Source organism: Tupaia chinensis, unplaced genomic scaffold (genome assembly GCF_000334495.1).
Source record: "Tupaia chinensis unplaced genomic scaffold, TupChi_1.0 Scaffold145093_1, whole genome shotgun sequence".
NCBI lineage: Eukaryota > Metazoa > Chordata > Mammalia > Scandentia > Tupaiidae > Tupaia > Tupaia belangeri.
Genome location: NW_006204954.1, coordinates 817,402 through 843,546, shown reverse-complemented (window position 1 = coordinate 843,546; position 26,145 = coordinate 817,402). Strand labels below are relative to the sequence as shown.

Sequence of the window (26,145 nt, the reverse complement as noted above, 5' to 3'; positions counted from 1 at the left end):
TTTTCTTCCTCTTCTGGTATACAAATTATCCAGATGTTGGGGCAATTGATGGTATCCAGTATTCCTCGTATATTATCCTCATTTTTCATGGTTGTTTTCTCAATCTTCTTGATACTTTTTTCTAGGTCATATATTTTGTCTTCTACATTAGAGATTCAATCTTCTGCCTGATCTAACCTACTTTTAACACTTTCAAGGGAGGTTTTGATTTCCTGTATCACATTCTTCAACCCTAGAAGTTCCATCTGGTTCTTGTTTAAGGTATCTATTTCTTCTTTCAAGTCATGAAAGGACTTCCTCATCTCCTGGAGCTCATTTTTTCTTTTCTCTTCCATCTCAGTTAGTTTGGTCATTACAAATATTATGAATTCCTTATTCGACATGTCCACGACGTCCATTATATTGACTGTGGGTGATGTAGGCTTGATGATTTCCCTTGGGGGAGAAGCCTTTTGTTGGTTGCTCATACTTCTTGAGTCGCTGCGATTTTTCCTACTCATCAGGTGATCTATATGTTGCTTCCTAACTTATCTAAGGTATCTCTGAGTGTTAAAAGTTGTACAGGATTAGAAAATTGATGATTTCTCTTATGGTTGGCCTACCTGATGCTCACCATTAACATGAACTGTTGCCATTGGTCCTGGGTGGCCCAAAGACCTCCCTGTTTCTAAGGAGTGGTGAGCCTCCAACTGACCTAATAAGCAATACCTCAAGAGCAAAGAAAAGCTAAAAAAAACAAAAAACAAAAACAAAAACAAGATCACATGTTGGAAAACAAAAACAAAAACAAAAACAAAATCACATGTTGGGCACCGTGCGCTATTCAAAACACTAAAATTCAGAGAGTCCAAAGGAAGTGGGGAAGAGCCAGAGGATGAGAGACGGGTCCCGGGTGGAGGGCCCTACAGCCACAGACCATGTGGTGTCCGGAACTGCTTGTCAACTCTATCTGGTTTGCAGGTGGGGGGTGGTGGGGTGCAAGTTTGTCTTAAAGTCCCAAACAACCAACCTGAGGTCTAGAGAAGAGTAGGGGTGGGGATGAGTGAAGGTCCCGGGTGGATAGGCCTGCTGCCACAGGCCATCTGGTGTCCGCTAAGTCAGATTCTCTTTAGGAAAGTGACATGTAGGTCCCTGAGAGAGAAATAGGTCTGGAATAGGTAATAGAGTTGCTACTCAGACCCTGTCAGGTGTGTCTGCCAGCACTACTGAGCCTCTGTCAGCATCTCTCTGTATGGACAGGTCAGATTGCAGGTGGCAGTGGCATCATCCTAAGGTCTAAGAAGGGGTGTGTAGCACAAAGCCCTGCTATCCCTACCTTCGCTACTGCTCTGCTTATCTGCACACAGTTGTGAGACTCAAGCCTGCCCTAAGGAGCAGTTTGTTATTTGTGACAACACTGCATCCACCCCAACACACACAGTGAGTCGAAGTTTCACACATTTTACCCTAACTTTGCTTTGAAATGGTAAGGTTTGAGATTTCAGTGGTTGCCAGTTGATCCCATTGTAAAGTCTCAAGATGAGAAAAATAGGAAGGGGCTTAGAGGATCTCTGTGAAGGGGAGGGTGGTTGTGTAAATAGAAAACCATGGTAGCAAATTTGCTATCCAGTTTCCTAAAAAGAGCTGCGGTTCTGTTTCATCCTGCCTCTGAGGTTTACTAATCAGCCACGTTGCAGTTGGCACGCTCCAGAACACATGGAATTTATGTCCTTGTGCTGCTTCTCCTGGGAGCTAATTAATACATTTTCGTTGGTGAAATGTACCCTCCACATGTTTCTTCTTGTATCTTGACCTAGTCTCTCATCTGAAAACTCAATCGGCCACCATCGCTGCCACCCATGACATCTTCTGTATGTTTCAATCTTGGTCCCCATTTTCTTAATTCCTGTCTTTCCTCTGTTCTTAAAACCCATTCATTAAAGCAAAACGAAAACTACAAAAACCTCTCCTGGGGCTGTGTGGAGACGACTTCACAGGAGTAAGAGGGAAAGTATTCTAACTTTATTTCTGGCCCCCACTTACTGTTTATTTATGCTGGAATTAGGAGAAAAGTGAGTTCCTTAATGAAGTTGCTCCTGATGTTTTCATTTTTAAGTAATTTTCATATTATGGGACTAGCAGATAGCATAGTGATGACATCCCTGGACTCCCACATGGCTGACTGTGATTCCAGTTCTGGACCTGGAGACTTGAAACTCAAACCAGGTATGTTGAGACTTGAAACTCAAGCCAGGTATGTTGTGTGTGTGTGTGTGTGTGTGTGTGTGTGTGTGTGTCCAGAGTCCTAGAGGAGAATGGAGGAAAAGGGATTGTGGCATGGTCATCCCACCTGGGGGATGATTTCTCGCTTTTTATCTCTGTCTCTCTGTTTCTCTGGTGAGCGCATGCACCCTATAGCAAAAATCTCTCAAAAAACAAAACAAAACAAAAGACATTATTAGTTGGAGTCAGCAGGTGGCATGGTGATTAATGGGTTCGATTCCCATGTGGCCAATTATAGTTCAAATTCCAGACCCAGCAGCTTGAAAATCATGCCAGGTACATGGGCATTATTTCCAAAATCCTGCGAGGAGAAGGGATTGTGGCATAGCCATCTCTCCCGGAGGATGATTTCTGACTTTCTTTCTCTCTGCCCCTCCCTGGCAAGCACACATGCCCTATGGCAAAAACAAAAACAAAAACTAACAAACAAAAAAAAGAGCAATTAATCTATTTTGATCTTTAAAACTGAAGCAGAGAAATATATGATTCTTAATATTGTATTCCTTATAGTCTGAGTATCTCAGTGAAGCTTATGTTTTTAGATGTGTTTTAAGAAATATAGTATTCTAGATATGTGTTATTGTGGCACGAACTACCCAAAATCTTAGTGGCTTTAAACAATAACTATTTTATATCTTAGTGGTTTTAAACAATAACTATTTTATTATATCTCACCTTTTTTTAAGAGTTTTTGTCATAGGACACGTGTGCTCACTAGACAGACAGAGACAGAGAAAGGAAAAGTGAGAAAATATCCACCACCCCAGGGAGGATGGCCATGCTGCAATCCCTTTTCTTCCATCCTCCTGGGATTTGAGGCACACATGCATGTGTGCCCAGTGTGATTTTCAAACTGCCAGATCTGGGACTTGAACCACGGACTACTGTATAGGAGTCCAGTGCCTTAACCACTACACCACCTGCTGGCCCCTTACCTCACATTTTTATGGGTTAGGAATCTGGACAGGGCTTGGGTAGATTATTGCTTTGTATCATCTGGTATCAACAGGGGTCACTCAGTGTGTTTTGCTGGTATATGGATGGTTTTGGAGGGTCTGAGATGAATGACAGCTTGGCATGGGTCTGGTTAGGACTGTTCAGGAGAACACCTACCCCCCCAACATGGCAGTCTCAGGGTCGTTAGTTTGGCTTATAGACATGGCTCAGGACTCTAGGAGCAAGTGTTTTAGTGAACCAGGTGGAAGCTGCATAGCTGCATATGACTCAATCTTGGAAGTCACACAGCGTCACTTTCTGTACTCTCTTGGTTTGAGTAGTTACCCACGGGAGAGGCATTGTGGATTTTACCTTTTGGTGAGAGGAGTCTCACAGAATTTGCAACCTTGTTGTTCAGTCATCAGATAGGCACATCTTTATTCTGTCACTGCTATGGTATGTTTCTGTTCTTCCTTTAGCCCTTTTTCACAGTGACAAATTTCCAATATGGTGTTCCCACCATCTGAAGGTTTATACTAGTGACTCCCATTGTTTTGGATTTTAAAATCTAATTGAAAGAAAAAATGAGGAGAATTACCATAGGGAGCCAACTTTTTATTTACGAAAGAAGGACATTTAAAAATAATTGCAACAACACATACACTACTCATTATACTCTATCATTTTATGAAACAAAATACATGTTCACATCAAAATAATAGGAAGGACCTTTTTATATTAAATAAATTTATCTGTATATGAAAGACATCTCATTTTTCTTGTATTTCTCATTTCGTTGTGGGCTGGCAGACACTTTCCCATGAAGCCTGTTCTGTAGATGTGCATTTGAGAATCACTCTCCTAGACAAAAGTTCTTAAGGATGCCATTTATTGTTCTTTCTTGGAACATTCCAGATTTTATGGTCAGAATTCCCTTTTTATGTTAGTTGCATCAATTGCATAGCTATCTATGAACAGGACTATGTTTATTATTATTTATTATTATTTAAAATATGCTTAGCAGAGAGTTTCATAATAAGATGCTATAAGACATAGTTCTTCCCAGGCCTCAAATTGCAAACTAGTTACACAAAAGACTGATACCTATGAAACACTGACAAATAATACAAGTCAGAATGAGGGCGAGAGTATGAAGTTTCCTATGCAAACTAGTGATTCCAGTGAACTTCACAAGATTATGAAGGTGAAGTTCATGGTACAGGATTTGGATGAAAAACTAGAGGAAGATAGTGCACATGTGATTAAATAAGAGTTTGCAGATTTAAGAATAACTATGGTGTGCTTAAGAAACATAAAGAGTTTTTTGAGTATACTAGTTTTTAACATGTCTTTTCTTAAGTTTTAGTAGAGAAAACAAAATGGACATAGCAGTTTGTTTTTATTTTTGATAAAAATATTGTTTTTATATTTTATATATTTTATCATAATATAATAATTAATTAAAATCCTTATTTCTTTCTTACTCTCAAAGTAATAAAATTTTCTCCCTCCTAATCTGAGAAGCAGATGGCTATATGCTCACTCTAGACATAAATCATTAATAATCATAATAAAAACAATTGACTATTTAATAGCTTCAATGCTGTGGATTAGCGTCTGAATATTTGGGTGACCTTCCCCGAAATGCCTAAATGTACTTCTGACAGTTTGGGATTGAGGAACCTCGTGTGATGCTTCATCATTAATGACAAAATAAATCTCAAGTGTCAAGAAGTGCCACCCTGAATTCACCTCGGCTTCTCCAGCAGTAATGGATTAGGAGCAGCATCCATTAGTCCAAGGTGGATTCCGATATTTAGTCACTCAGTGCTCTGGGCTGACAACTTAGCTATTTCCTTATTTTTGGAAACAAAAGCTTATGTTGGAACATTGGAAATGGCTGAATCTTCTCTTTTCGGTATTTACTAGAATCTGTTTTGATCTAGTCTGCTTGTTATTTTAATAGCTTCTACCTAAAGTTAAACAACAGCAGCAACCGAAACAATTCACAGATAACTTTTCTTGAGAGGGGTCTCAGAGGACTTGTACGATGATTTTCCACTCAGTGTTGACCAGCGCTGTTGGACCTTTGTGTTTGTTTTCAGACCTATTTCCAGTCCCTGGTCTGGAAATTCCCTGACTTAAGCAATGAGATTCCTTTCTCCTTCAGGCTTTTCTGTTATTATAAAATATATCTACTATGGACATAGATCAAAAATTGTTTTCTTGTTCTGTTTCTCTAAAATGCCAGTCTCTTTTAGATTTTTATGTTTTACTCACTGTGCTGATAGAGACTTTTCTGGAAAAAAATGTTTTTCATTGTTTAGAGGTATAATAAACTTGAGACTAATACAATTCTCATAAGTCTGTTTTTCATGCATTTTCTGCCAACAAGACACATGATATAGCATTGTTCTTTGAAAATAGTCTATTCTTTCAGTAGCATAAGCCCTTTGGGATGGTCTGTTCTATTTCTGGCTGAAGTTTCAGGGCAGATATATCCATATTAGTGTGTTTGATGCTTTTCTTCTTTCCCCACTGATCTCCAACATGGATGTATTTGATCTTGTTCCTTTTAGTCCAATAACATGTGCCCTTTTGCTCCTCTGAATGGCAGCTGTACTCAGCTACATCTCTAGCCTCCACTTTCCCACCACACGCTCCACTTTAATCCCTTATTCTGTGCTTTCATCATTTCCACTGGCCTAAGATTGCCCTTTCAGACTTTACCAGTGACTTCTTTCAGGACAACCCAAAGGTCTTCTCTGAGTTCCCCTTTCCTAGGCAGTGTTAAACAGCCTTTCCTTTTCTCTTTTTCTTTTGAGGTATGATAGTCTCCCTTTATTCCATAGTTTGTTACCCATCGTTCAAATATATTAAATGGAAGATTTGAATTCCAGAAGTAAGCAATTAGTGAGTTTTAAATTACCATCCTGAGTACCATGGTGGAATCTTGTGCCAACCCTCTAGAATTCATCCAAGAAGTGAATTATCCTTCTGTCCAGTGGATCCATGCTGTAGACACTACCCACCCATCAGTCACTTGGTAGACTTTTCCCAAGGCTATTATGCTTGCTGGAAGTAAGCAGAAGCGCCATCCCACCTATCCTTTTATTCATATCCTCCTTGCTTTTATTTGGCAGACACAGTCAACTCAAGCCTTGCTTCCTTCATAATAGATGGACTGAAGATTTGCTATATTGATCATGGCCTTATTGGTTTGCATATATTGCCTGCAAACCAGTAGTTCTGCCTGTTCTGCCCTGTTCACATATAACATGAAGGACTTTCCAACACTTCATAGAAAATATACATTATGAAAAATCTGTATGAGAATGGGACCAGCTGGTGGCATAGTGGTTAGGTTGCTGTGTTCCCATGTGGCCAACCAAGGTTAGAGTCCTGAACCTGGCAGCTTGCTTTCTCACTCTTCCCCTCTTTTTCTCTCTCTTTCTGGTCAAATTGAAGAAGAAAGAGAATAAATAAAAAAGTAAATAAATAATTGTTTTGAAAAGATCTATGCACATATTGCAAATTTTTTGCAGGAAAATAAACTTGTACTTTAATTCTGGTTTTCCATGAACTTTTTGAAGTACATACACACACCTGTACAAAGAGAGAGAGTTACTAATGTGAATATCTTTCTCATTTGTTTAAAACATGGGCTTCGTTAGCCCTGCCTTTCTCTTATATTCCTTTTCTTTATTAATTTTATTACAACTTATCCCAAGCCAGAATCCTTAGTGTCACCTTCAACTCTTAACCTCACTCCTCAGTATGTCTGTGGACTCTCACTACTAGAAACACCTCCAGCCCTTTCACTTTTTTTCAAGCCTACTGTCCCCTCCCTCCATCAGGCTGCCATCATTTTTTCCCTGGGACTATCTACTCAGAGACATTCTTTCAGCTGGTCTTTTCTGGGCAGGGACTAGAGGGGGGAGAATCCAGGGGCTTAGGGCTTATGATTTAAGGAAGTACTCACTCTTAAGACTGTGTAAGTGCACAGTTGGCACCTAAAAGTGATGGGCCTCCTTAAATTTTGTGCTCCAGGCACTTCAGGGGTCTCAATTACCTGCCCTTGTCCCAATGGCCCTTCCCTCTTCTCCCCTTGTTTGTTTCTCCCTTGAGTTTACCCTCCATGTGACTGCCAAAATTATCTTTACAGGGGTAGGTGGTGGCCATTCTGCTGTTCAGTTGCCCAAAGAATAATGACCAGCTTCTCAAGTTGACTCCAGTTGGTCTTTCAGTCTTCCCTCTTGCTGGTTTCCCCTGACCCCTGAATTCTACCTCCCGTCCACCCTGCACTACCTGGGGTCCTCGTTGTACACTGTGCCTGACACACCTCCAAACCTTTGAACATGATCTTCTTCCTTTCTCTTCCCATCTCTTGGAGAGTACCTTTTACTGGGAGCTTCTCATTCATTGTTCAATGTTCAAGACCTAGTATAACTATCATGTTCTGTGTGAAGCTTTTCAGAATTCCACAGAACTAATTAAGTAACTCTTGCCTTTTTTCCCCTTAAGCATAATGTACTCACATTAATTATAGCACACATTTCCTTTTGTGGTAATTAATTTTTGTATGTTTTTAATTTCTCAGAAAACCAAATATTCAAAGCCTCAGCTTCATATTAGAATTCCTTGGGGAGTTCTTTGTTTTTCATTTTTCTAATTGCCAGAGGGAACCTGCACTAGCCAGAAAGAGACAGATAGATAGAGGAAAACAGGGAGAAAGTACCCTCCAATGGGGTGTGATCATGCCACAATACTTTCTCCTCTATTTTTTCATCCTGCTGGGATTTGGGCATATATGCACCTGGCATGTTTTCCAAGCCCCTGGGGCTGAAATTCCAGCCATGCAAGATCTGGTTCCCTTAAATATGAGGCCAAGGCTCTCCAACAACTGTCACATGAGCCCTATCCCAGAACCAGAACTCTGGGGGTGGACTAAGCATCAATGTTTTGTTTTCTGAAAGCTTCCCAAATATTTCTAATGGGCAGCCAGAGTCTAAAACCATATTGCTCTAGGCTGTGAGCTGCTGGTGAGGAAAAGCCATGTTCTGTTCACATTTGTGGGTCTCTCCTCCCTCCTCATCCCTCATCTCTTGCAACAAGCCTGGATTACCTCAGGACCTCAACCAGGAGCTGTGGAATTAAGGATCACCTGCTTCATCTGCTGCATCAGTGATTGGGCTTATTGAAAAATAAGTTCAGTCAATTATCACATTTCTCCCTCAGCACAGGACTTGGAGTGGGGGGAGTTTCATAGCGATCCCACTGGTGTGGAACCAATATGGAATATCCATGGTGCACCACAAAGTGACTCACTTTAATGCTCATGATTCCTATGTGTTTTTATTATTATTATTATTATTATTGCTTTAGATATCAAGTAGGTTATAATTGCCTGGGGAGGAAGGGCTGCAGAGCTGTACATGTAAACAATATTGTATTATCTCTTCCCCTATCCCTTGGGCATGCTGTATACTTGCTATTGAACAAAGAGATTAGAGAATAGATTAAATTATTAGGACTCTTCTTCTGCAGTCTGCTTACTAGATTCAGTGAAAGTGCCTTTGTCCTTCATGGGCTGTTTAATGCCTGGGTGGACTTGGGTAACAAGTAGCAGTATTGGTTGACATGACATGACTTGCCTCTACAAACAGCGGACCAAAGTCTGCTGGACTGACAAACTTAAATGTCACACTTTCCAAATGTAAAGTCAAAGATGTGCTGTAGATCACATCTGATATTTACAGTTCTGTCTAACCAAGGTGAGCTGACTTTTGTTGTAAATATTCCCCAATGCAAATTAGAAAGACTTTTTCTGTTCCTCTTTGTATATATGCCTTTGATATTATTACGTTCTTTGGTTTTATTTGACTTTGCATTTGATTACATAAGTCCCTGCTTGTGGCTACTGAAAATAGTCACTGAAAAAAGTGAGGCATTGATAGTAGGGGTACCCTATTAATTATATATGTAAATAGTTGCACATTGCAAAAATAAAAGTCTTCTGGATTAAAAAAATTACTCTTCCAGTGATGTTTCAGGTGGTTTGTTTTTAGGAACTAAATTGAGGGGAGCCAAAAGTTGTAATTTCACTTTCTACACAATTCCAGAGTCCTCGCCTTTTCTTCCTGTTGTCTACTTTCCATCACCATTTGTTTTCTCACTTTTTCTCTTTAACTCGCACCAATAGTAATATTAGTCATGGTTGCTTATTAAACACTTGTGTTTTCCACACAGTACTAAATGTTTTATCCCAGTTAGTCCCTCAAAACCCTAGAAGTAGGTACTGTTATTAGCCTCATCGTACAGAGGAGAAAACTGGCCACAGAGAAATGGAGTAACTTTCCCAGAATTATACAGCTAGGTAAGGGATTCAGATCTAGGCCATCTGTTTCAACAGCCTGGGCTCTTACCTGTTTGTTGCCTGACCCCAAGTTCAGAGTGGTAAAATGTAGTGGAATGAAATGAAGGATACTGCATTTGATTAAAACAACAACAAGTGAACAGTCACAGTGATGCAGCCGTATGCAACACTCCATGATTCTAAGGCAACATAGGAAGGTCCTGGGTTCATGTCAGAAGGCCTCTTTGTTCATGCTGGGTGCGGATCATGGTGTGAGGACCCTATTAGGGGTGTATCTCTCACAGGAGAATTGGTTAAGCTCTGAAACAACAAAACAAAACAGTTTTCCTTCTTTCCTCACCTCAACCCTCATTGCTTTAATAAAGGGTTCACTTCTTAGTATGGTTACTAAGAATCCAATCAAACAGGTACTGAAGCTGAGATATCATATTTTCACTTTTAATTCAGGTGCAGAATTTAAGACCAGTAATGATAGGAATTAGCAAGTTGTAGATAAACAGGAGTTCTCATGGCCTTATTAGCATTGGTGGGTACAGGAGCAGCTGGGAAGGACAGTGGGCCCTGGAATCAGTCTTTTTTTTAATACTTACTATGATAGGGTCCAGGCAAGAGAAGGCCATACTTAGCCAATCATTTGGAGGGTCTAGGAGCAGCAACCACAGGGTGGCAGCAGCTGTGAAATGTTCCACATCAATGAGCAGGAAGGGTTCATAAGAGGCCAGCAAGGGAGAGAGGTGAGCTTTTCCACTTCCATACAAAAGGAATAAGCTTTGGAGGGCTGACCAACCCAATATCTAGCCCAACCCCAGCATTTGACACAAGAGCAAGCTGAAAAGCTGGTTAGCAATCTTAAAGTAGAAAAGGGAGACTAGAACTAGTCTTGGATTCTTGGTCCTCACTCCTGGGACTTTTCTTGTATAAAATTTAAAAAGGGGGGAATCTTTCTTTTAGGAAAAGAGGGGAAAGGAAGGTTGTAAGTGCTGAGATTAACCTGAAAAGGATGCCATTGTCAGGGTTGCCTTCAGTGATAGATAAACCAACTAAGGAGTAATTGGTGACGATTTATTGGAATAGTCTTACGCAAACTTGACTTCTTTAAACCTGAAGCATGCCATCAGGGTTCTTCTGAGGCATGTTAGAAACCCCTTTCTCTGATTAGTTTTGTCTGGTAACCATTCAGTTAATGGAAAGGATGATAAAAGCAGAAATTGTGCAAAATATACTTACGTGCTTAAACATGGTGTTTTCACACACAAGCACATGTTCATTTAGCCCATCCATGCATGTAGAATCAGAGCCTTCCCTATGAGTAGGGCTCTTCATACTGGAGTTACCCATTCTCTTTCTTGTATCACATAGCCAGTATGTGGTTTTGATTTTCAGTTTTAAATTTCTTTAAAGTGGAGTAAGAACTTAAGACACAAGGAGGTATGGTGGTTAAGGCACTGGATACTCACATGGCTGAACGTGGTTAAGTCCTGAACCTGATGGCTTGAAAATCACACTGGGCACATAATATGTGCCTGCCTAAAATCCTGGGAGGAGGATGGAGTAGAAGGGATTGCAGTGTGGCCATTTCCCCTGGTGGGTACAAGGGGGTAATTTCTCACTCTCCTTCTCTGTCTCTCTCCAGTGAGTGAATGTACCCTATGGCAAAAACTTGAAAAAAAAAAAAGATACATGTACCTCAATCCATCATTTTTTTAAAAAGTTTATTTCTTCCATGAGTGAAAGAGCCAGAGAGAGAAGAGGAGAGAGAGAGAGAGACAGAGAGATTGAGCACCAGTACCACCAACCACATTAAACTCGACACCACAATCTACCGCCAAACAGCCAGCCCTGCGAACTCGGGGAGCACTCCAGACTTAAACCGGGAACACTTCCATATGGAATTGCCTTGCAGAACATGTTTTACTGCTTCATCACCTGGCTCCCAGAATCCTTCACGGAATAACTTTTTTCAGTCTTTTACAGTTGTACTGCTCATACTTATTTCATAGCAGTAATTTTCCTCTTGCAAGTTGTCTTCCCCAAGTGTTTCTTCAGTTCATTTTCATAGAAGTAGCTCCTTTTCTTTCACATTTATATTTCACTATGCGAATGATGTTTTATTAAATACATAACTAATAACTAAACACAGACACCCCTTGGTAAGCATAAAGTGCTGCGAGTAGAAGCAGAAGGAAAGTGGATGAGTCAAAGGAAGAAGCTTTCAGTGATCGTGCTCAGTGTATTTGTGGAAGGACTCATTAATTCACTGGGTTGATTAAGTGAAACCTGGCAAAGTAACGTTGGAGGAAAAATTATTCATGAAGCTTGTTTAAAAACTTACTGTAAAGCAGACTATTCATAAATATTGCTACAGGTGCAAGGACCATTGCCACAGGGGTCTGAAGTAGGGAAGAGAGATTGGGCTCAACTCCACATGCAACAAAGAAAACTGAGAATTTATAATAAAGAACCAGGGTGGGAGGGTTAGTGGATGGAAACTTTCTAAGACAAAAGTCAGGGATAAAAGAGATTTTTGGCTAAATTTGCCTAGAAAGATTCTTACCGAAGCCAGGTCAGGGTGACCAGACGTCGACTGGAGGATGAGGATATGATCAGGTATGGAGGATGACGAGATATCTGGGGTGGGTATAGATTATGGCTAAACTGACTTAACGGTATTCTTGCCAAAATAGGGCAGATTTTAATGCAGAAGTGAACATTGAAATCTAAAAGTCAGAGCCTAGTTGAGGAGCAAAGTCAAAAGAGCTGGGGTCGGCCATGTGGGAGTCCAGTGCCCCTAACCACCAAACCACCTGCCAGCCCCCTTAAATAAAGTAATTTAAAAAGAAGAAGAAGAGGAGGAGGAGCCTGCCTAGAGTTTAGTTCAGGGGGAGATCTGTGTCCAGGGCTTCCACAGTGTAGGCAAACACAGGTTTGTGGGTGAAATCTCCACTTTTGGAAAAATAAATGCAGCTGCTGCTTGTGAAAGAAATAGTGTCTAAAATATATTGAGCATAATTAGGGCAGTAAAGCTTTTCTTCTTAAATCTGGTGAATATAATGCATCATGTTACATTATTCTTTTGAACCATTTCTAGAAATGGCATTTTACTGAAATTTCTTACTTCAGTTTCACTTAGAAATTATATTATACTCTAAGAAAATCCCCTTACAAAAGGTGATTGTAATCATCTGCTCATGGAGATTATCAATGAATTCAGAATATCACCACGGAAGGTTTTTCATCGAAAATCTATCTATAAATAAATGGTGTCATGAATTCTACAGTAACACATAAGCCATGGATAACCAAAATGCTTAGAACAAGTTTTAAAAACAATTGGTTAAAAGTTGCTATGAGGAAAACATTATATATCATATACTGAAATTGTTCTGTTTTGCTTAAATATGATTTGAAATGTCTGTAGGGGTGTTACCCCCTTGGGGATTGTCAGAAAAATCAAAGGCAGCTTAGTAAAAAAGCAGAAATGGAAATGTGGTATTTAGCAGGGCAAATGAGGGTATGGTTAAATGAAATGGAACCAGCCCCCATGTTAGAAAATACCTTAATGAGGAAGTCAGCCGTCTTCTGAAAGACTGAAAGGCTGGACTGGCCAAAAGCGGCCTTTGCTGGTGCTGCAGTAGTAGGTTGAATTTATTCTCAGGTCAGGGTCTACCTCTTCTAAGTCCCACTGAGTTAAATCTCCATTACTTGATGAGATCTAGAGATTCTGAGAATTGTAGCCTGGCCCCTCCTGTCACTCTTGGGAGCTGAGTTGGAGCTCTACCTGGATCTCCCTGAGTAAGACAGGTCTGAGGAGAGACGAGCAGTTTCTAGGTACACAGCTCCTCCTTGGCCTTGGGAGGTCTCCAGCTCATCCAGGAAGACCTTGCCTGTTCTGCGTCTCTGTAGTTAAAAGATTCTGCAGCCTGCAGCTTCTCCCCTCAGATATTTACAACAAGACATGAAAAATTTTATTGAAAATGGAATTATAATATGAGTCTCCTAGTCCAGAGAGGGGCCTTGAAGCCTGTATATCTATCAAACTCCCTGGTTCAACGGTCATACTTGGAGGAGCAAGGATCTAAAGAACCTAATTTCAAGTTCTGGCCTTTTACAACATCAGTTTTTCCTATTTGTAAAATGAGGAGCTTTGGACTAAGATGCTTTGTGTGTGTGTGTTTATTTTATTTTATTTATTTCATTTTTTCCTTCATGCCCTGATTCACACCCCAGCTTTAGCCACTCTGGGTCACAGGCATATCCATGTGTGCCCAGTGTGTTCAGGGAGACCTCTGCATGTGAACCCAGAATCCTGCTGTGTGGGTCCAGCATCACAGAGCATAGTGATACTGCTGTACCACTGCTGCTGGTCTACTAAGAACCTTTCAGTTCTGACCATCAGCAGCATCCCGAGGCATGGAGAGCAGAGCGTCTATTGTGTGTCCAGAGCTTATCTCTGCTCTAAGGTCTCTAGGACTCCCTGTTACAACACCTTGAAGACAGCAGGCAGGAAATACATTTTGTATTCTGACAATCCCAGAGAGAGTACAGTTTTATTCACACTGTGTCTCTGCCAACATTCAAAGATCTATCTTTAATTAGATCACCAAATCAACAAATGAACGTTCTATTCATAATTGTGCTGTGTTTGTCTCAAAGAAGCTGTTGGGTAGGTAAAACTCCTTCCACAGCATGCCCAATGGAACAGACTAATTGCCAATATCAAGCATAGATTATTACTTTCAGATCTTAAACATATTTTAAGTGAAGATACAACTTGGTACTATACTTTTATGCTAAGCCTGTCAGCTATGAAGGAATTTAATTCCATCTGAAATCTTTCTTATCTTTTATATTACCCCCAAGTGTTCCTTTCTTATCAGTGTCTTCTCATAGGCCACACAGAATGAATAGCCACCTTGCTACTCCGTCTGTTGCCACTTATACCTCTGTTGGAGAACCTTATGGCTGGCCACAGGCTCATTTGATTATGTGCCTGTTTGTGCCTCTCATTGAAATATGAGTTCTGTAAGCCACCCTGAGGGAGTAGGAAGAGAATTAGGGACTTAGGGCCCAGGTACCTGAGTGTCCATTTTAGCATTGTTCTACCCTGGTCATATGATCCCAGGTGGCCATGGGAGGTTCTGCCCTAGATCCTTTCTGCCTTAGTTTTTGATGAGCCACTGCCCCCTAGATGTAAATTCTGTCCTCCTAGGAGTCTGAAAGTCTAAATGCCTTTGGAGGCAGAGTGGTAGAAGGAATGTGGGAAGTAGCAGGTACTAAAGGGTGGTAGGGAATCTCACCAGCCATTCTGCCCCAGGCACCCAGATTCACTTTCTTTTTTAATTTATTTATTATTATTATTTTAAAATTGCTATAGGGTACATGCACTCATCAGAGAGAGAAAGAGAGAGAGAGAGAGAGAAAGCTGCTAGATCTAAGGTCAGTGGGAGTCCAGTGCCTTAATTACCACGCCCCCTGCTGGCCCCAAGATTCACTTTCTTTAAACAGAACATGGTTGCAGTCAAGCAGAAATTCTAATCACCCTGCTTTACATAACCTGCTTCACACATAATAGGGATTCCCAAGTTGAGCTTAGCAGGAAGAATTGTGGTGATATTCAAAATAATTCAAAGTAGTTTATACCATCGATGGGTTGGGAATGAGAACAACTCTTTTGTAGCACTAGACTAGTTGAACTAGCTAATTGCTAGTTCAAGAAAAAGTCTGGAGGAGAGGTCCCCCAATTCAGGGGCCAGGGCAGTGGTACCTGGTGCATTCCAACTAAATGTCAACTCTCAGAAAGTTCTCTGGGCTTAGAGACAAAACACACACACACACACACACACACACACACACCTGAATTAAACAACCCTGATTTGCCAGTTATTACCTGTTCGATCAAGTTACATGATCTCTCTAAACCTCAGTTTGCTCATCTGTGAAATGTGCTAACAATATCAACTTTGCAGGATTGTGGTGAGGTTTCAGTGAACCAATATATGGAATGTTCTTTAAAGAGTGCCTGGCACAAACAGACATTCAGTCAGTAAAAGTAGTAGCAGGAGCTATTGTTTACTATTTTAATTAAAAGATAATAAATGGTTATTGATAGAGTAGGCAGCTTAACTCTGCTTTGCCCATGCTTTCGGTAGGAATGTAATCATGGTAGGCCACAAGAAGTCCTGGGTTACTGTTGCTGTGTCATGGCGGCTTACTCGGAGAGGAGGGAGCTTATGGACTTGAGGGGAAAAGGGAGGTTTTATTTCTGAGGCTAGAGCTACAAGGCAGACTCTAGGTCTTCAGTTCACAGCAACCACAGGCTACTCCTGATCTATAGAAGTTCACTTTCTGATTTGCAGGCATTTTTATAGACATAGACATTACTATAATGAAGCTTAGCTACTGGTTATCCTTCTGAGATGTGAGTGGCAAACTTGAGCCTCTTATGCTGTAAGAGAAATGCTGCCTACACATTTCCCTGGGTGAATCTGTCTACTTTTGGAATTCCCTTGCGCTATGCTAATAATACCTTCTTTAAATTGCCTTCTGCACAGGCACCGGATCTGATGATATACATAATCTCTGTGGAGAAGGATCATCTGTGTATAGTCAGCCCCATAAAACAGAGAAAAATTTGCCCATCTATCCCCAGGCAAAGGATGACCACCCACCTCTTTACCCCAATCTAAATCAAAGCAGCATTTGTATTGTATTATAGTTGCTCCCAACATCCAGTCTGAACTGTAGCCGTGTGTATGTAGTAATCTGCAAAGCAGCATCTGCATGTCATTGATGTGAGTCACAGGACCTTATCTAGTGTTTTCCTCTGAGGTCTCATACTGATCCATGAACTGTGTGTTTAGTAAACCAGTTTGGATGTGAATGTTTAAATGAGATATTTCTAAACTAATTTTAGGTGATACGTAAACTAATTTTTTAACCTTATTTAATGCTGCAGAATTATCTTTGATGTGCCTTTGAAAAGAGAGTGTTCAAATAGTGCTTTGCTGAAGCAAGGAAAAAGGCATAAATGGAGACAGATGCAATAGTCATTTCTTTCATGCCACTTTCAGATAGAACAAACTTTCTTTTATTAATTATATCATTTCCCCTAGACATTTTACACCCTTTAAAAACCCTACTGAATTAATATTTGTCACATTGAATGTTATTCTCAGAAAGATCCTTTTTTTTTTTTTTTTTTGCTGTAGGGCGCGTGCGCTCCCTAGACAGACAGAGAGAGACAGAGAGACACAAAAAACGAGAAATCACCCCCCAGGGGGGAGGGGGGATGGCTACGCCACAATCCCTTCTCCTCCATTCTCCTCTCAGGATCTTGGGCACGCACGCACACATGCCCAGTGTGAGTTTAAGCTGGGTCCGGGACTCGACCCACGGTCGACTACGTGGGAGTCCAGTGACATAGCCATTACGCTAACTGCTGGTCCCTCTCAGGAAGATTCTGGATGGGACTTGTGGGGATCTGTTTTTTTTTAGAAGAAAATGAATTAGAACATACAAGTTTATATTCACAGTGACTCCAAGAGGGACATCAATTTAACTCCTAATTTTTTTAAAAAATAAGAATTATTCGTTTAATTTTATTTATTATTATTATTATTTAATTTGCTATAGGGTACATACACTCACCAGTGAGACAAAGAGGGAGTGAGAGAGAGAGGAAGAGAGCATAAGAGAGAGAAAGTAAGCCACCAGCTCCAGAACTCAAACTATGGTTGGCTATTTAGAATCCCATGCCTTAACCACCACACCACCTGTTGGACCCTAACTCTTAATTTTCCATTTGTTTCTTTTTTTTTTTTTTGAGAGGTTTTCGCTATAGGGCGCGTGCACTCGCCAGACAGACAGAGACATAGAGACAGAAAGCGAGAAATCACGCCTCAGGGGGGATGGTCACGCCACAATCCCTTCTTCTCCATTCTCCTCTCGGGATCTTGGGCATGCACACACATGCGCCCAGCGTGAGTTTTAAGCCACCGGGTCCGGGACTCGAACTGCTGCCGACTACATCAGAGTCCAGCGACATAGCCATTACACTAACCACTAATCCCTTGTTTCTTTCAGGGCTCAAAGCCAATCATGATAAATCCAATCATAGTAATATGTACTTCCCACTACTAAAACTCTCTTCCTTCTCTTTAAGCTACTGACTCTATCAAAGAGTCTTCTTACATGATCAGACTTAGAAACTACTTCAAGATGAACTCTTGTAATCTCTCTCTCTCTCTCTATTTTTTTTTTTTTTTGAGAAAGATGTTTTGCTATAGGGCACGTGTGCTTGCCGGAGACATAGAGAGAGAGACAGAGATACAGAAAGCAAGAAATCGCTCTCCAGGGGAGATGGCCACGCTGCAATTTCTTCTCCTCCATTCTCCTCCTGGGATGTGTATGCATGCATACACACCTGGCATGAGTTTTAAGCTCCTGGGTCCAGAACCTGAACCTTGGTCAACTATGTAGGAGTCCAGCAACATAACCATTATGCCATCTGCTGGTCCCAAATCTTGTAATCTCTTAATTCACCTTCATGAACTTTTAAGGAAGGCCAAGGGCTTTCAGGAGGCACTAAAGATAAAGAATCTATGAAATTCTCTAGTGAGATATTAAAGGTCTGACCTTAGCTCAAGTCATCTGCTATAGGCAGAGATCTGAAGTGAGCTGGAGGGATCCACTTTGACCTGGAAGCCCTTGCTTTGGTCTCCCATCGTGCCCTTGTCATGGTGTTGAGGCTGGGTTTTTGGACCAACGGTGACTCGATTGTGAGTCAAATCCAGGTTGCTCTATGTGGAGACTTCTCCCACTTGCCTGCTGTGATTCCATCCCCACAAAGCTGGGCTGGAATGTGGTGATTTTGTATTCCTGAGCATGAGATGGTATAGAAGATAACTTCTCACAACCCCTTACAATCAGTCATGGTGGTGAAAAGCAGTAGCAGTTCAGAGTTTACTCTCCAGCTGGAAAGCTGATTAAATACATGAAATACGTTTTTAAAGAAAATATTCTCCATCAAAATGCTAGAATGTACTTTTTTCTTGTTCATTTGCTGTTTCATATGTCGTTTACTCCCAATTTCTGATGTGTTTCTCTGTTTTCTTTGTGTTGCAGGCAGCATAGTGTACCTCGGGATGATGGTGGGGGCATTCTTCTGGGGAGGACTGGCAGACAAAGTGGGAAGGAGACAGTCCCTTCTGATTTGCATGTCTGTCAACGGATTTTTTGCCTTCCTTTCTTCATTTGTCCAAGGTTATGGCTTCTTTCTCTTCTGTCGCTTACTTTCTGGATTCGGGTAAGGTTTTCTCCTTCATATTTTATAATAATGTGTTTATTTTTTGTGTAATTGTACATGGTCTCTGCTCTAGAGGATCTCATTACCAAGAAACTATCCTTTAACACGTCTTCTTTCCTATCTATGTGTCAGCCTTCGGAGCAACAATGCTGGTTCTTAGAAATATAATTATCAATCTTTAAATCCGGAAAAGATGGGTATGTATGTTCTTGTGGCTGATTCAGTGTTTTACTTCTAGGAAACATTTTTAATGGAATGCTATTTCTATGGGAGAGCATATTCATACATATATTGTTCTTCTGAAAGTTTAATTTACACAAGAAATAGCTCTGATCCTTCATATTAAGAACTAATTATAGGTCTGAACCATTCAGGCATGCTCTTAAATCCAGGATTAGAGTTTCTCAAATGAATGTTGTTTTATTGATCTATGTTAACTTAGCATATCTAACTAGGAAGAAAGTCTGCTTTTTTGAGACATAATAGATTCTTTTAGTAAATTCTTCTCTTCAGTTGAATTAACAGAAGATGAGACCAGCAGTTAGCGTAATGGCTATGTCGCTGGACTCCCATGTAGTCGACCGCGGTTCGTGTCCCGGACCCGGTGGCTTAAAACTCACACCGGGCGCGTGTGCATGTGTGCCCACGATCCCGAGAGGAGAAGGGATTGTGGCGTGACCATCCCCTCTGGGGGGTGATTTCTCGCTTTCTCTCTCTATATGTCTGGCGAGCGCACGCGCCCTATAGCGAAAACCTCTCCAAAAAAAAAGAAGAATTAACAGAAGTTATGTTGATAGCCATGACATAGCATGGCCAATGGTATAGTCTTTTTTTTTTTTAAATGAAGCATTTATTACTATACTAAGTGACTCCAAAGCCTGATAGCTGTGTTAGGAGAATATGAGAAATTTCTCTTAAAAGGAAAAAAAATACTAAAGAAATATACCATTTCTGACTTATGCTTGAGAATTTAGAGATATTCTTTTAAGGTATATAGCATAAAATGAATCTATAGGAATATATAAAATTTTAATAACTAAATGAAGAAAGTGAGGGCAACAGGAGTGGGTTATGAATTTGAGAAGCTGTCAGTTGCAATTGGTGATATGTTACAACCTACACAGCAGAATATAGTTTTTTTGGAGAGAGAAAGTCAGAGAACTACAGTATTGTATTTCTTCATGTATAGATGTGCTTCCTGTATTTTTTCATATACCATATTCTGCATATAGTGAGCACTTACCAAATATTTGACTAGCTTGCACATATTTCAATGAAGATAGTGCATTCCACTTAATTCAAGACAGAGAGTTTGGGAAAGTGTAAAACTATTTTGTCCATGTGGAGAAAAAGGATCAGAATCAAACATTTGCTTTGTAATGATGGTGAAAGGGGGCTTTTCCTCAGTAGAGGGGACCATTGGTGCTCAGTCTGCGTGAGATTAGCTCCATACATAACTACCTTAGGAAGTAATTGGGATCATGAGTTCAAGGAACTGCAGCAGATCTAAATGTTGAGTGAATGGACACAGCTGAGAAGGAACTGGTGTTAGTTGGGGCTATTTATTAAAAGACCTTCTCAGAAAGAAGGTTCATAGGGTAAGACATTCTTACTGTTAGGAAAGGCCAGGGCTTTCTTTTCCCTTTTATTTATTGCCTACTAAATACCACTAACCTGTCAGAAGAAAGCTAGCAGCTTACATGCTGAATTTTCCAGTTTTTTTCAGTTTGCAGTCTTCTCTGGGAAATTTCAGCAATATCCAGATCATTATGACAATTTTAATTGCCAATCTAGATGTGTCATGATCAACCCAATTGATGGTAGAGAAAAAGAGTTATTAAGGTGGCTACAAAAATACTCCAAAACAGTGGACTAATTGGGAGCAGAAGCTAATTCAGGGGCAGTATAGAGGCAGAAAATATTTCAGTGTATTCATGATATCATCTTCATGCCTATTGCAGACAAATTGTCCTTCAGCCAGAAAACGTGGGCTCCTGACCTCTAACACAATTTACTTGTGCATTGCCAACCCAGCTAGGCTCTATAAATTGTGATTCCAGTGGCTAAAGCACTGTGCCCTTTATGACGTTGACCCAAAACTGGGACTCAAGAAATTCAGGTTACCTAGCCCCTGCCCTTAACTGTGGGACCTTGGGGAAGTCAGGCAGGCTTTCTAGCCTGAACTTTCTGTTGCAAGGGGAGATATTAGTTCTTTATACTCCTACCTTGCAATGTGAGGAGCAAATGAGATAATGTATTAAAAGAACATGGCAGAGGGGAAAGTGTGAGATAATGTTTAGAAATGGTCTCCCCTGGCTTGGCATCTCCTGTTCCCTCTGTACCCTTCCTCACATTCATTAAGCTAAGCTGTGCTGTGCTTATTACCTGAGAGTGACAGCCGAGGTGGAGGTGGGTGTGGGGACAGAAAGGGACCTCTGTCTAACTTCCGAATTTCAAGTCTAAACCGTAAGGGGAGCAGAAAGGACTAATCATGGACAAAAGATTTGGGAGAAAACACAGCAAGAAAACTCAAGCAATCGATCTCTCCAGAATAGATGGTGATTCCTCAGTCTGGGAGCAGGACTGGGTGAGGGAGGGAGTGATTTGAGCTTAATCACTTGAACTTAAGTGGCAAATAGTCCACAGAGTTTTGTGGGACCCCACAGCTGAGCAGACCTAAGACATGAAGTTGTTAGGACCAGCAGTTAACGTAATGGCTATTAGCTGGACTCCCATGTAGCCGACCACAATTCAAGTCCCAGACCTGGTAGTTTAAACTCATGCCAGGCGCATGTGAGTGCATGCCCAAGATCCTGGGAGGAGAATGGAGGAGAAGGGATTGTGGTGTGGCCATCCCCCCTGGAGGGTGATTTCTCACTTTCTATCTCTTTGTCTCTCTCTGTCTTTCTGGCGAGCGCATGCGCCCTATATCAAAAACCTCTGGAAAAAAAAAAAAAGAAATGAAGTTGTTAAGGAAAATCAAGAGAGAAATCTGTATTAATTAGATGATAGATAGATATAGATAGATAAAGTATTAAAAGTACATGGCAGGGGAGAGAGTATGCAATGATGTTTAGAAGGTCATCCCTGGCTTGGCGTTTAGATAGACAAATAAATTACAGAGATGGGTGATGTATTGGGAGGTTTGATTCATGCAGTGAAAGAGGCTGAGAAGTTCTACAATAGGTCAATAGTCTGTCTGCAGTCTGGACACCTGGAATGCTGCTACTGGCTCAATCCTAGTCCAAAGGCCTCAGAACCAGAGAAGCCAGTGGCGTGACCCTCAGTCTGATGCCACAAGCCTGGAAAACCAGAGGAGCTGCTGGCACAAGTTCTGGAATGTAAAGGCCAGAGAAGCTTCAGTTTTGATGTCCAAGGGGAGGAAAAGAAGAGTGTCCCAGCTGATTTTTGGTGTTGTTCTATCCAGGTCCTTAGCCCATTGGATATTGCCAGCACACATGGAGGGTGGGTCTTCCCCACTCAGTTCACTGACTCACACACTGATGTCCTCTGGAAACAGGCTATAAAACCTGTGCAACGTTCCCAAGGTCCTACAGTAAAAGGCAGAGGTTAGATAAGCTGAATTTCTTGATTTCTATTTCTGGGAATCAAGAAGATTCACACACCAATGTTGTCTGGAATATCTTCGCAGACACACCCAGAAATTATGCTTTACCAGCCATCTTGATATCTCTTAGTTCAGTCAAGTTGACGCCTAAGACTAACCATCACAGTGTTTCTTCCTTCTCTGAGTTTATGGACTGCTTTACCTAGACCCACTTTGTGATGTGCTGCCTCTAAGACCCAGATTGTTTCTCAACAGCTCTAGAATTTATCTGGATGCCTTGTCTCTGTATCTCTAGGAAGTCTCATCTAAGTGTTTTCTCCAATTCTACTTAAAATTTAAAAAAAAAAAAACATTTTAATACCGTTCTTTTTTTGAAAAAATGCTGAGCCTTTCATAGATATATCCTAGTGTGAGGGCTCAAGTTGCTTACAGTCTGGTAGTAGAGAGAAGATACAGAGACAGCTCCCTGATTCTCTACCCTCTAAGAATAAGTCACAGTTAATTTCTAAAGAAAGATCACAAGGAGCTTGGGAGGTTCGTGGGACAAAGAGAAAACAGTGATGAAATTGTGAATTAAAAATCATTCCCATATAAAGGGTCTTATTTTTTTAAAGAATTATTTTATGTAACTTTATTTATTTATTTATTTATTTAAATTTGACCAGAGAGGGAGAGAGAAAAAGAGAGAGAGAGAGAGAGAGAGAGGAAGCCTCTAGGTCTAGGACTCAAACTGCGGTTAGCCATATTGGAGTCCAGTGCTCTTAACCACCATGCCACCTGCCGGCCACAAGGGTCTTCTTATCTTTAAAGATATAAAATATTTAAGTCCTTCATTCCCATTACTTTGAATTCAGCACATAAGCAACTGTAACTAGGTATGTTATTCTCCTTTTATTTAAACAGTCTTTATTAATCGTAAATTGGTCTTCAAATTGTAGCAATCAAAGCTCTGGGTTTTCATGACAATAGAAAAAAAAAAACATATTAAGGATATTGCTATTGCATTGGTGGAGTGTTCAGAGAAGAGGAGTCGAGCTTAAATCTTGATGTTCGGCCTCATGACTTAGGGAAAGTTGGAGAGGTCATTATGACCAGAGATGATGTCATGCTTATTCTTGAAAGGAAAAGATGACAAGCTGAACTTGAAAAATGATTGAATACAATTCAAGGAATCATTGAGCAGTTAGATGTTGCAATTAGCGAATACATAATGGAAAAACTGAATGAAAGTCTCAAATGAATTAACTTTAGTTAGTGGGAGAGTGATGTCAAAGAGAATGAAATGAAAGAATTACAGATATTGCAAGAGCTGCTGTTGAAGAAGCTGAAAGGAGATCATGCCCTGCTTAGGTTCCAGCCTTGGACTCCTTAACTCCAGTTAACAAAGACAAAAAAACTGGTTTAGGGGCAGCAGATGGCATGATGGTTAAGGTGTTGGATCCTACATATGTGTGGTTTGAACCCCTGACCCAGAGGCTTGAAAAACATACTGGATGTGTGTGCATGAGTGCCCAAAATCCCAAGAGAAGAATGGAGGAGAAAGTCTTGTGGTGTGGCCATCCCTCCTAGGAGATGTTTTCTCTTTCTCTCTCCCTCCAGTGAGTACATGAGGCTATAACAAAATTATTTCTATAATGGGTATTGAAAATTATTAAAATAATATGAAAAATTCTTCAGTGACCATTGCTAAGAATGCAAGTATTGAATGATATTTGATAATTGAGAAAAGTATGCAAAGTTCTTCAGAAGTTGATTATGATGCTATGCTTGGAGATTTTGCAAATATAGGGAGAAAAGAAGCATCGATCCTACAAAAGTTTTAAGAACTGCCTTATTGGATGCCATTTTGTGGCCTCTGTTAACTACAACAGCAGTTACAGTTACAGAGAATTTCCTCAAGAAGACAAAGACTTCTCTTTCTGGGATGGATGAAAGGTGGCATGTTCTGATTTCTAGAATAGTGCTTTACCATTGTTCATGAACCATGAAGGGACCACAAGACAGTGTTCCTCACCAACAACTTCAGAGAAGTCAGTTTAAAAAAATGACTGAATTGGACCAGCAGATGGTGTAATAGCTATGTCGCTGGACTCCCATGTAGTCGACTGTGGTTTGAGTCCTGGACCCAGTGGCTTAAACTCACACTGGGTGCATGTGCGTATTTGCCCAAGATCCCGAGAGGAGAATGGAGGAGAAGGGACCGTGGTGTGAGCATCCCTCCTGAGGGATGATTTCTCACTTTATGTCTCTCTGTCTCTGTCTTTCTGTCGAGCACATGTGCCCTATAGCAAAAAATCTCTCCAAAAAAAAAGACTGAAGGAAAGGCTGGTTGCCCTTTAAGAAAATCAGTATAGGGCCAGCAGGTGGCATAGTGGTTAAGATTTTAGACTCCCACATGGCCAACCATGCTTCAAGTCCCAGATCTGGCAACTTGCAAGTCACACCAGCTGTGTGTGTGCATATGCCAGAAATCCCAGGAGAAGAATGAAGAAGGGATTGTGGCGAGACCATCCCTCCGGAGGGGGTGATTTCTCACTTTCCCTATCACTGTCTCTCACTTTTGCGAGTACATGTGCCCTATGGCAAAAATCTTAAAAAACAAATTATCGGGACTAGCAGATGGCATGATAGTTAGGCCACTAGACTCCCATGTAGTCCATGGCAGTTTGAGTCCTAGACCCTGTGGCTTGAAACTCACACCAGACATGTGTGTATCAATACCCAAAATCCCAAAAGGAGAATGGAGGAGAAGGGTTTGTGGCGTGACTATCCCCCGTGGGGGAGGGGGGATTTCTCACTTTCTGTCTCTCCGTCTCTCTGGCAAATGCATGTGCTCTGTAGCAAAAATCTCTAAAAATAAACTATAACCATCAGTAGTTTTGGTGGACAACATATAATGGTTTGCTACTGCCATCACTTATGCCTATGGGTAATTTATTTTGTACTTTTCAGTAAAAGATGTTAGGTTGTTGGGAAAGCCATGACATATTTTTCTGTTTTCTACGCAAAAATGTGTTATGACTGTCCCAACAACCCAATACATGCCTGATACTGGGTACAAAACCATGTTCCAATGTACTGCTTTCATCTTAAATCACTGAGGCAATTTTGCTACTGCTTTGTTAAAATCAGGATTTTAGTACTTGCTATTACAAGATGGGGCATTGCCTTTCTGTAGAGAGTAAGAATTATTGTGTACAAAGTAGATAAATATACAATTGTATGACAGCCTTTATGTAGTAAAAAAAAATTGTTTAAAGTTAAAAAAACAGACTTAAGCCAGAGAATCAAGACTCTCATCTTGAAGACTTTAAATACGAGAGTGTTTTCAATAAATTCGTGGAAAATGACTGTTAGGAAAATCTTATGCATGGATTTCAATTTTTTTGTACCAAAATAAACTTTTGTGCTAAAATAAACTTTAATTTCTTTTTTTCCACAAGTTTTTGAAATCTTACAGAAGATTATGTTTTATAGGGCCAACCCTATAATGCAGTAGTTGAGCACTGTGCAGAGGGAGCCGGGTCCCAAATGGCCAATTGTGGTCTAAATCCCAACCTAGGTGACTTGAAAACACCAAGCACAGGACCAGCAGGTGGCAAAATGGTTACGTCGCTGGAAGTCGACCACAGTTTGAGTACCAGATGAGATGGCTTAAAACTCACACCGAGCACGTGTGCGTGCGTGCCCAAAATCCTG

The 26,145-nt window shown here is 40.7% G+C and overlaps 1 protein-coding gene across 1 annotated transcript in view; it reads left to right on the top strand.

Annotated features, from left to right (window-relative positions):
* The window catches only part of SV2C (synaptic vesicle glycoprotein 2C), a 257,009-nt gene that overhangs the window by 96,215 nt on the left and 134,649 nt on the right, over window positions 1–26,145 (top strand). The window contains exon 3 of the mRNA XM_006167780.3: window positions 18,698–18,878. Within this exon, the coding sequence (XP_006167842.1) occupies window positions 18,698–18,878 (181 nt within the window). The remainder of the gene's footprint in view (window positions 1–18,697; window positions 18,879–26,145) is intronic.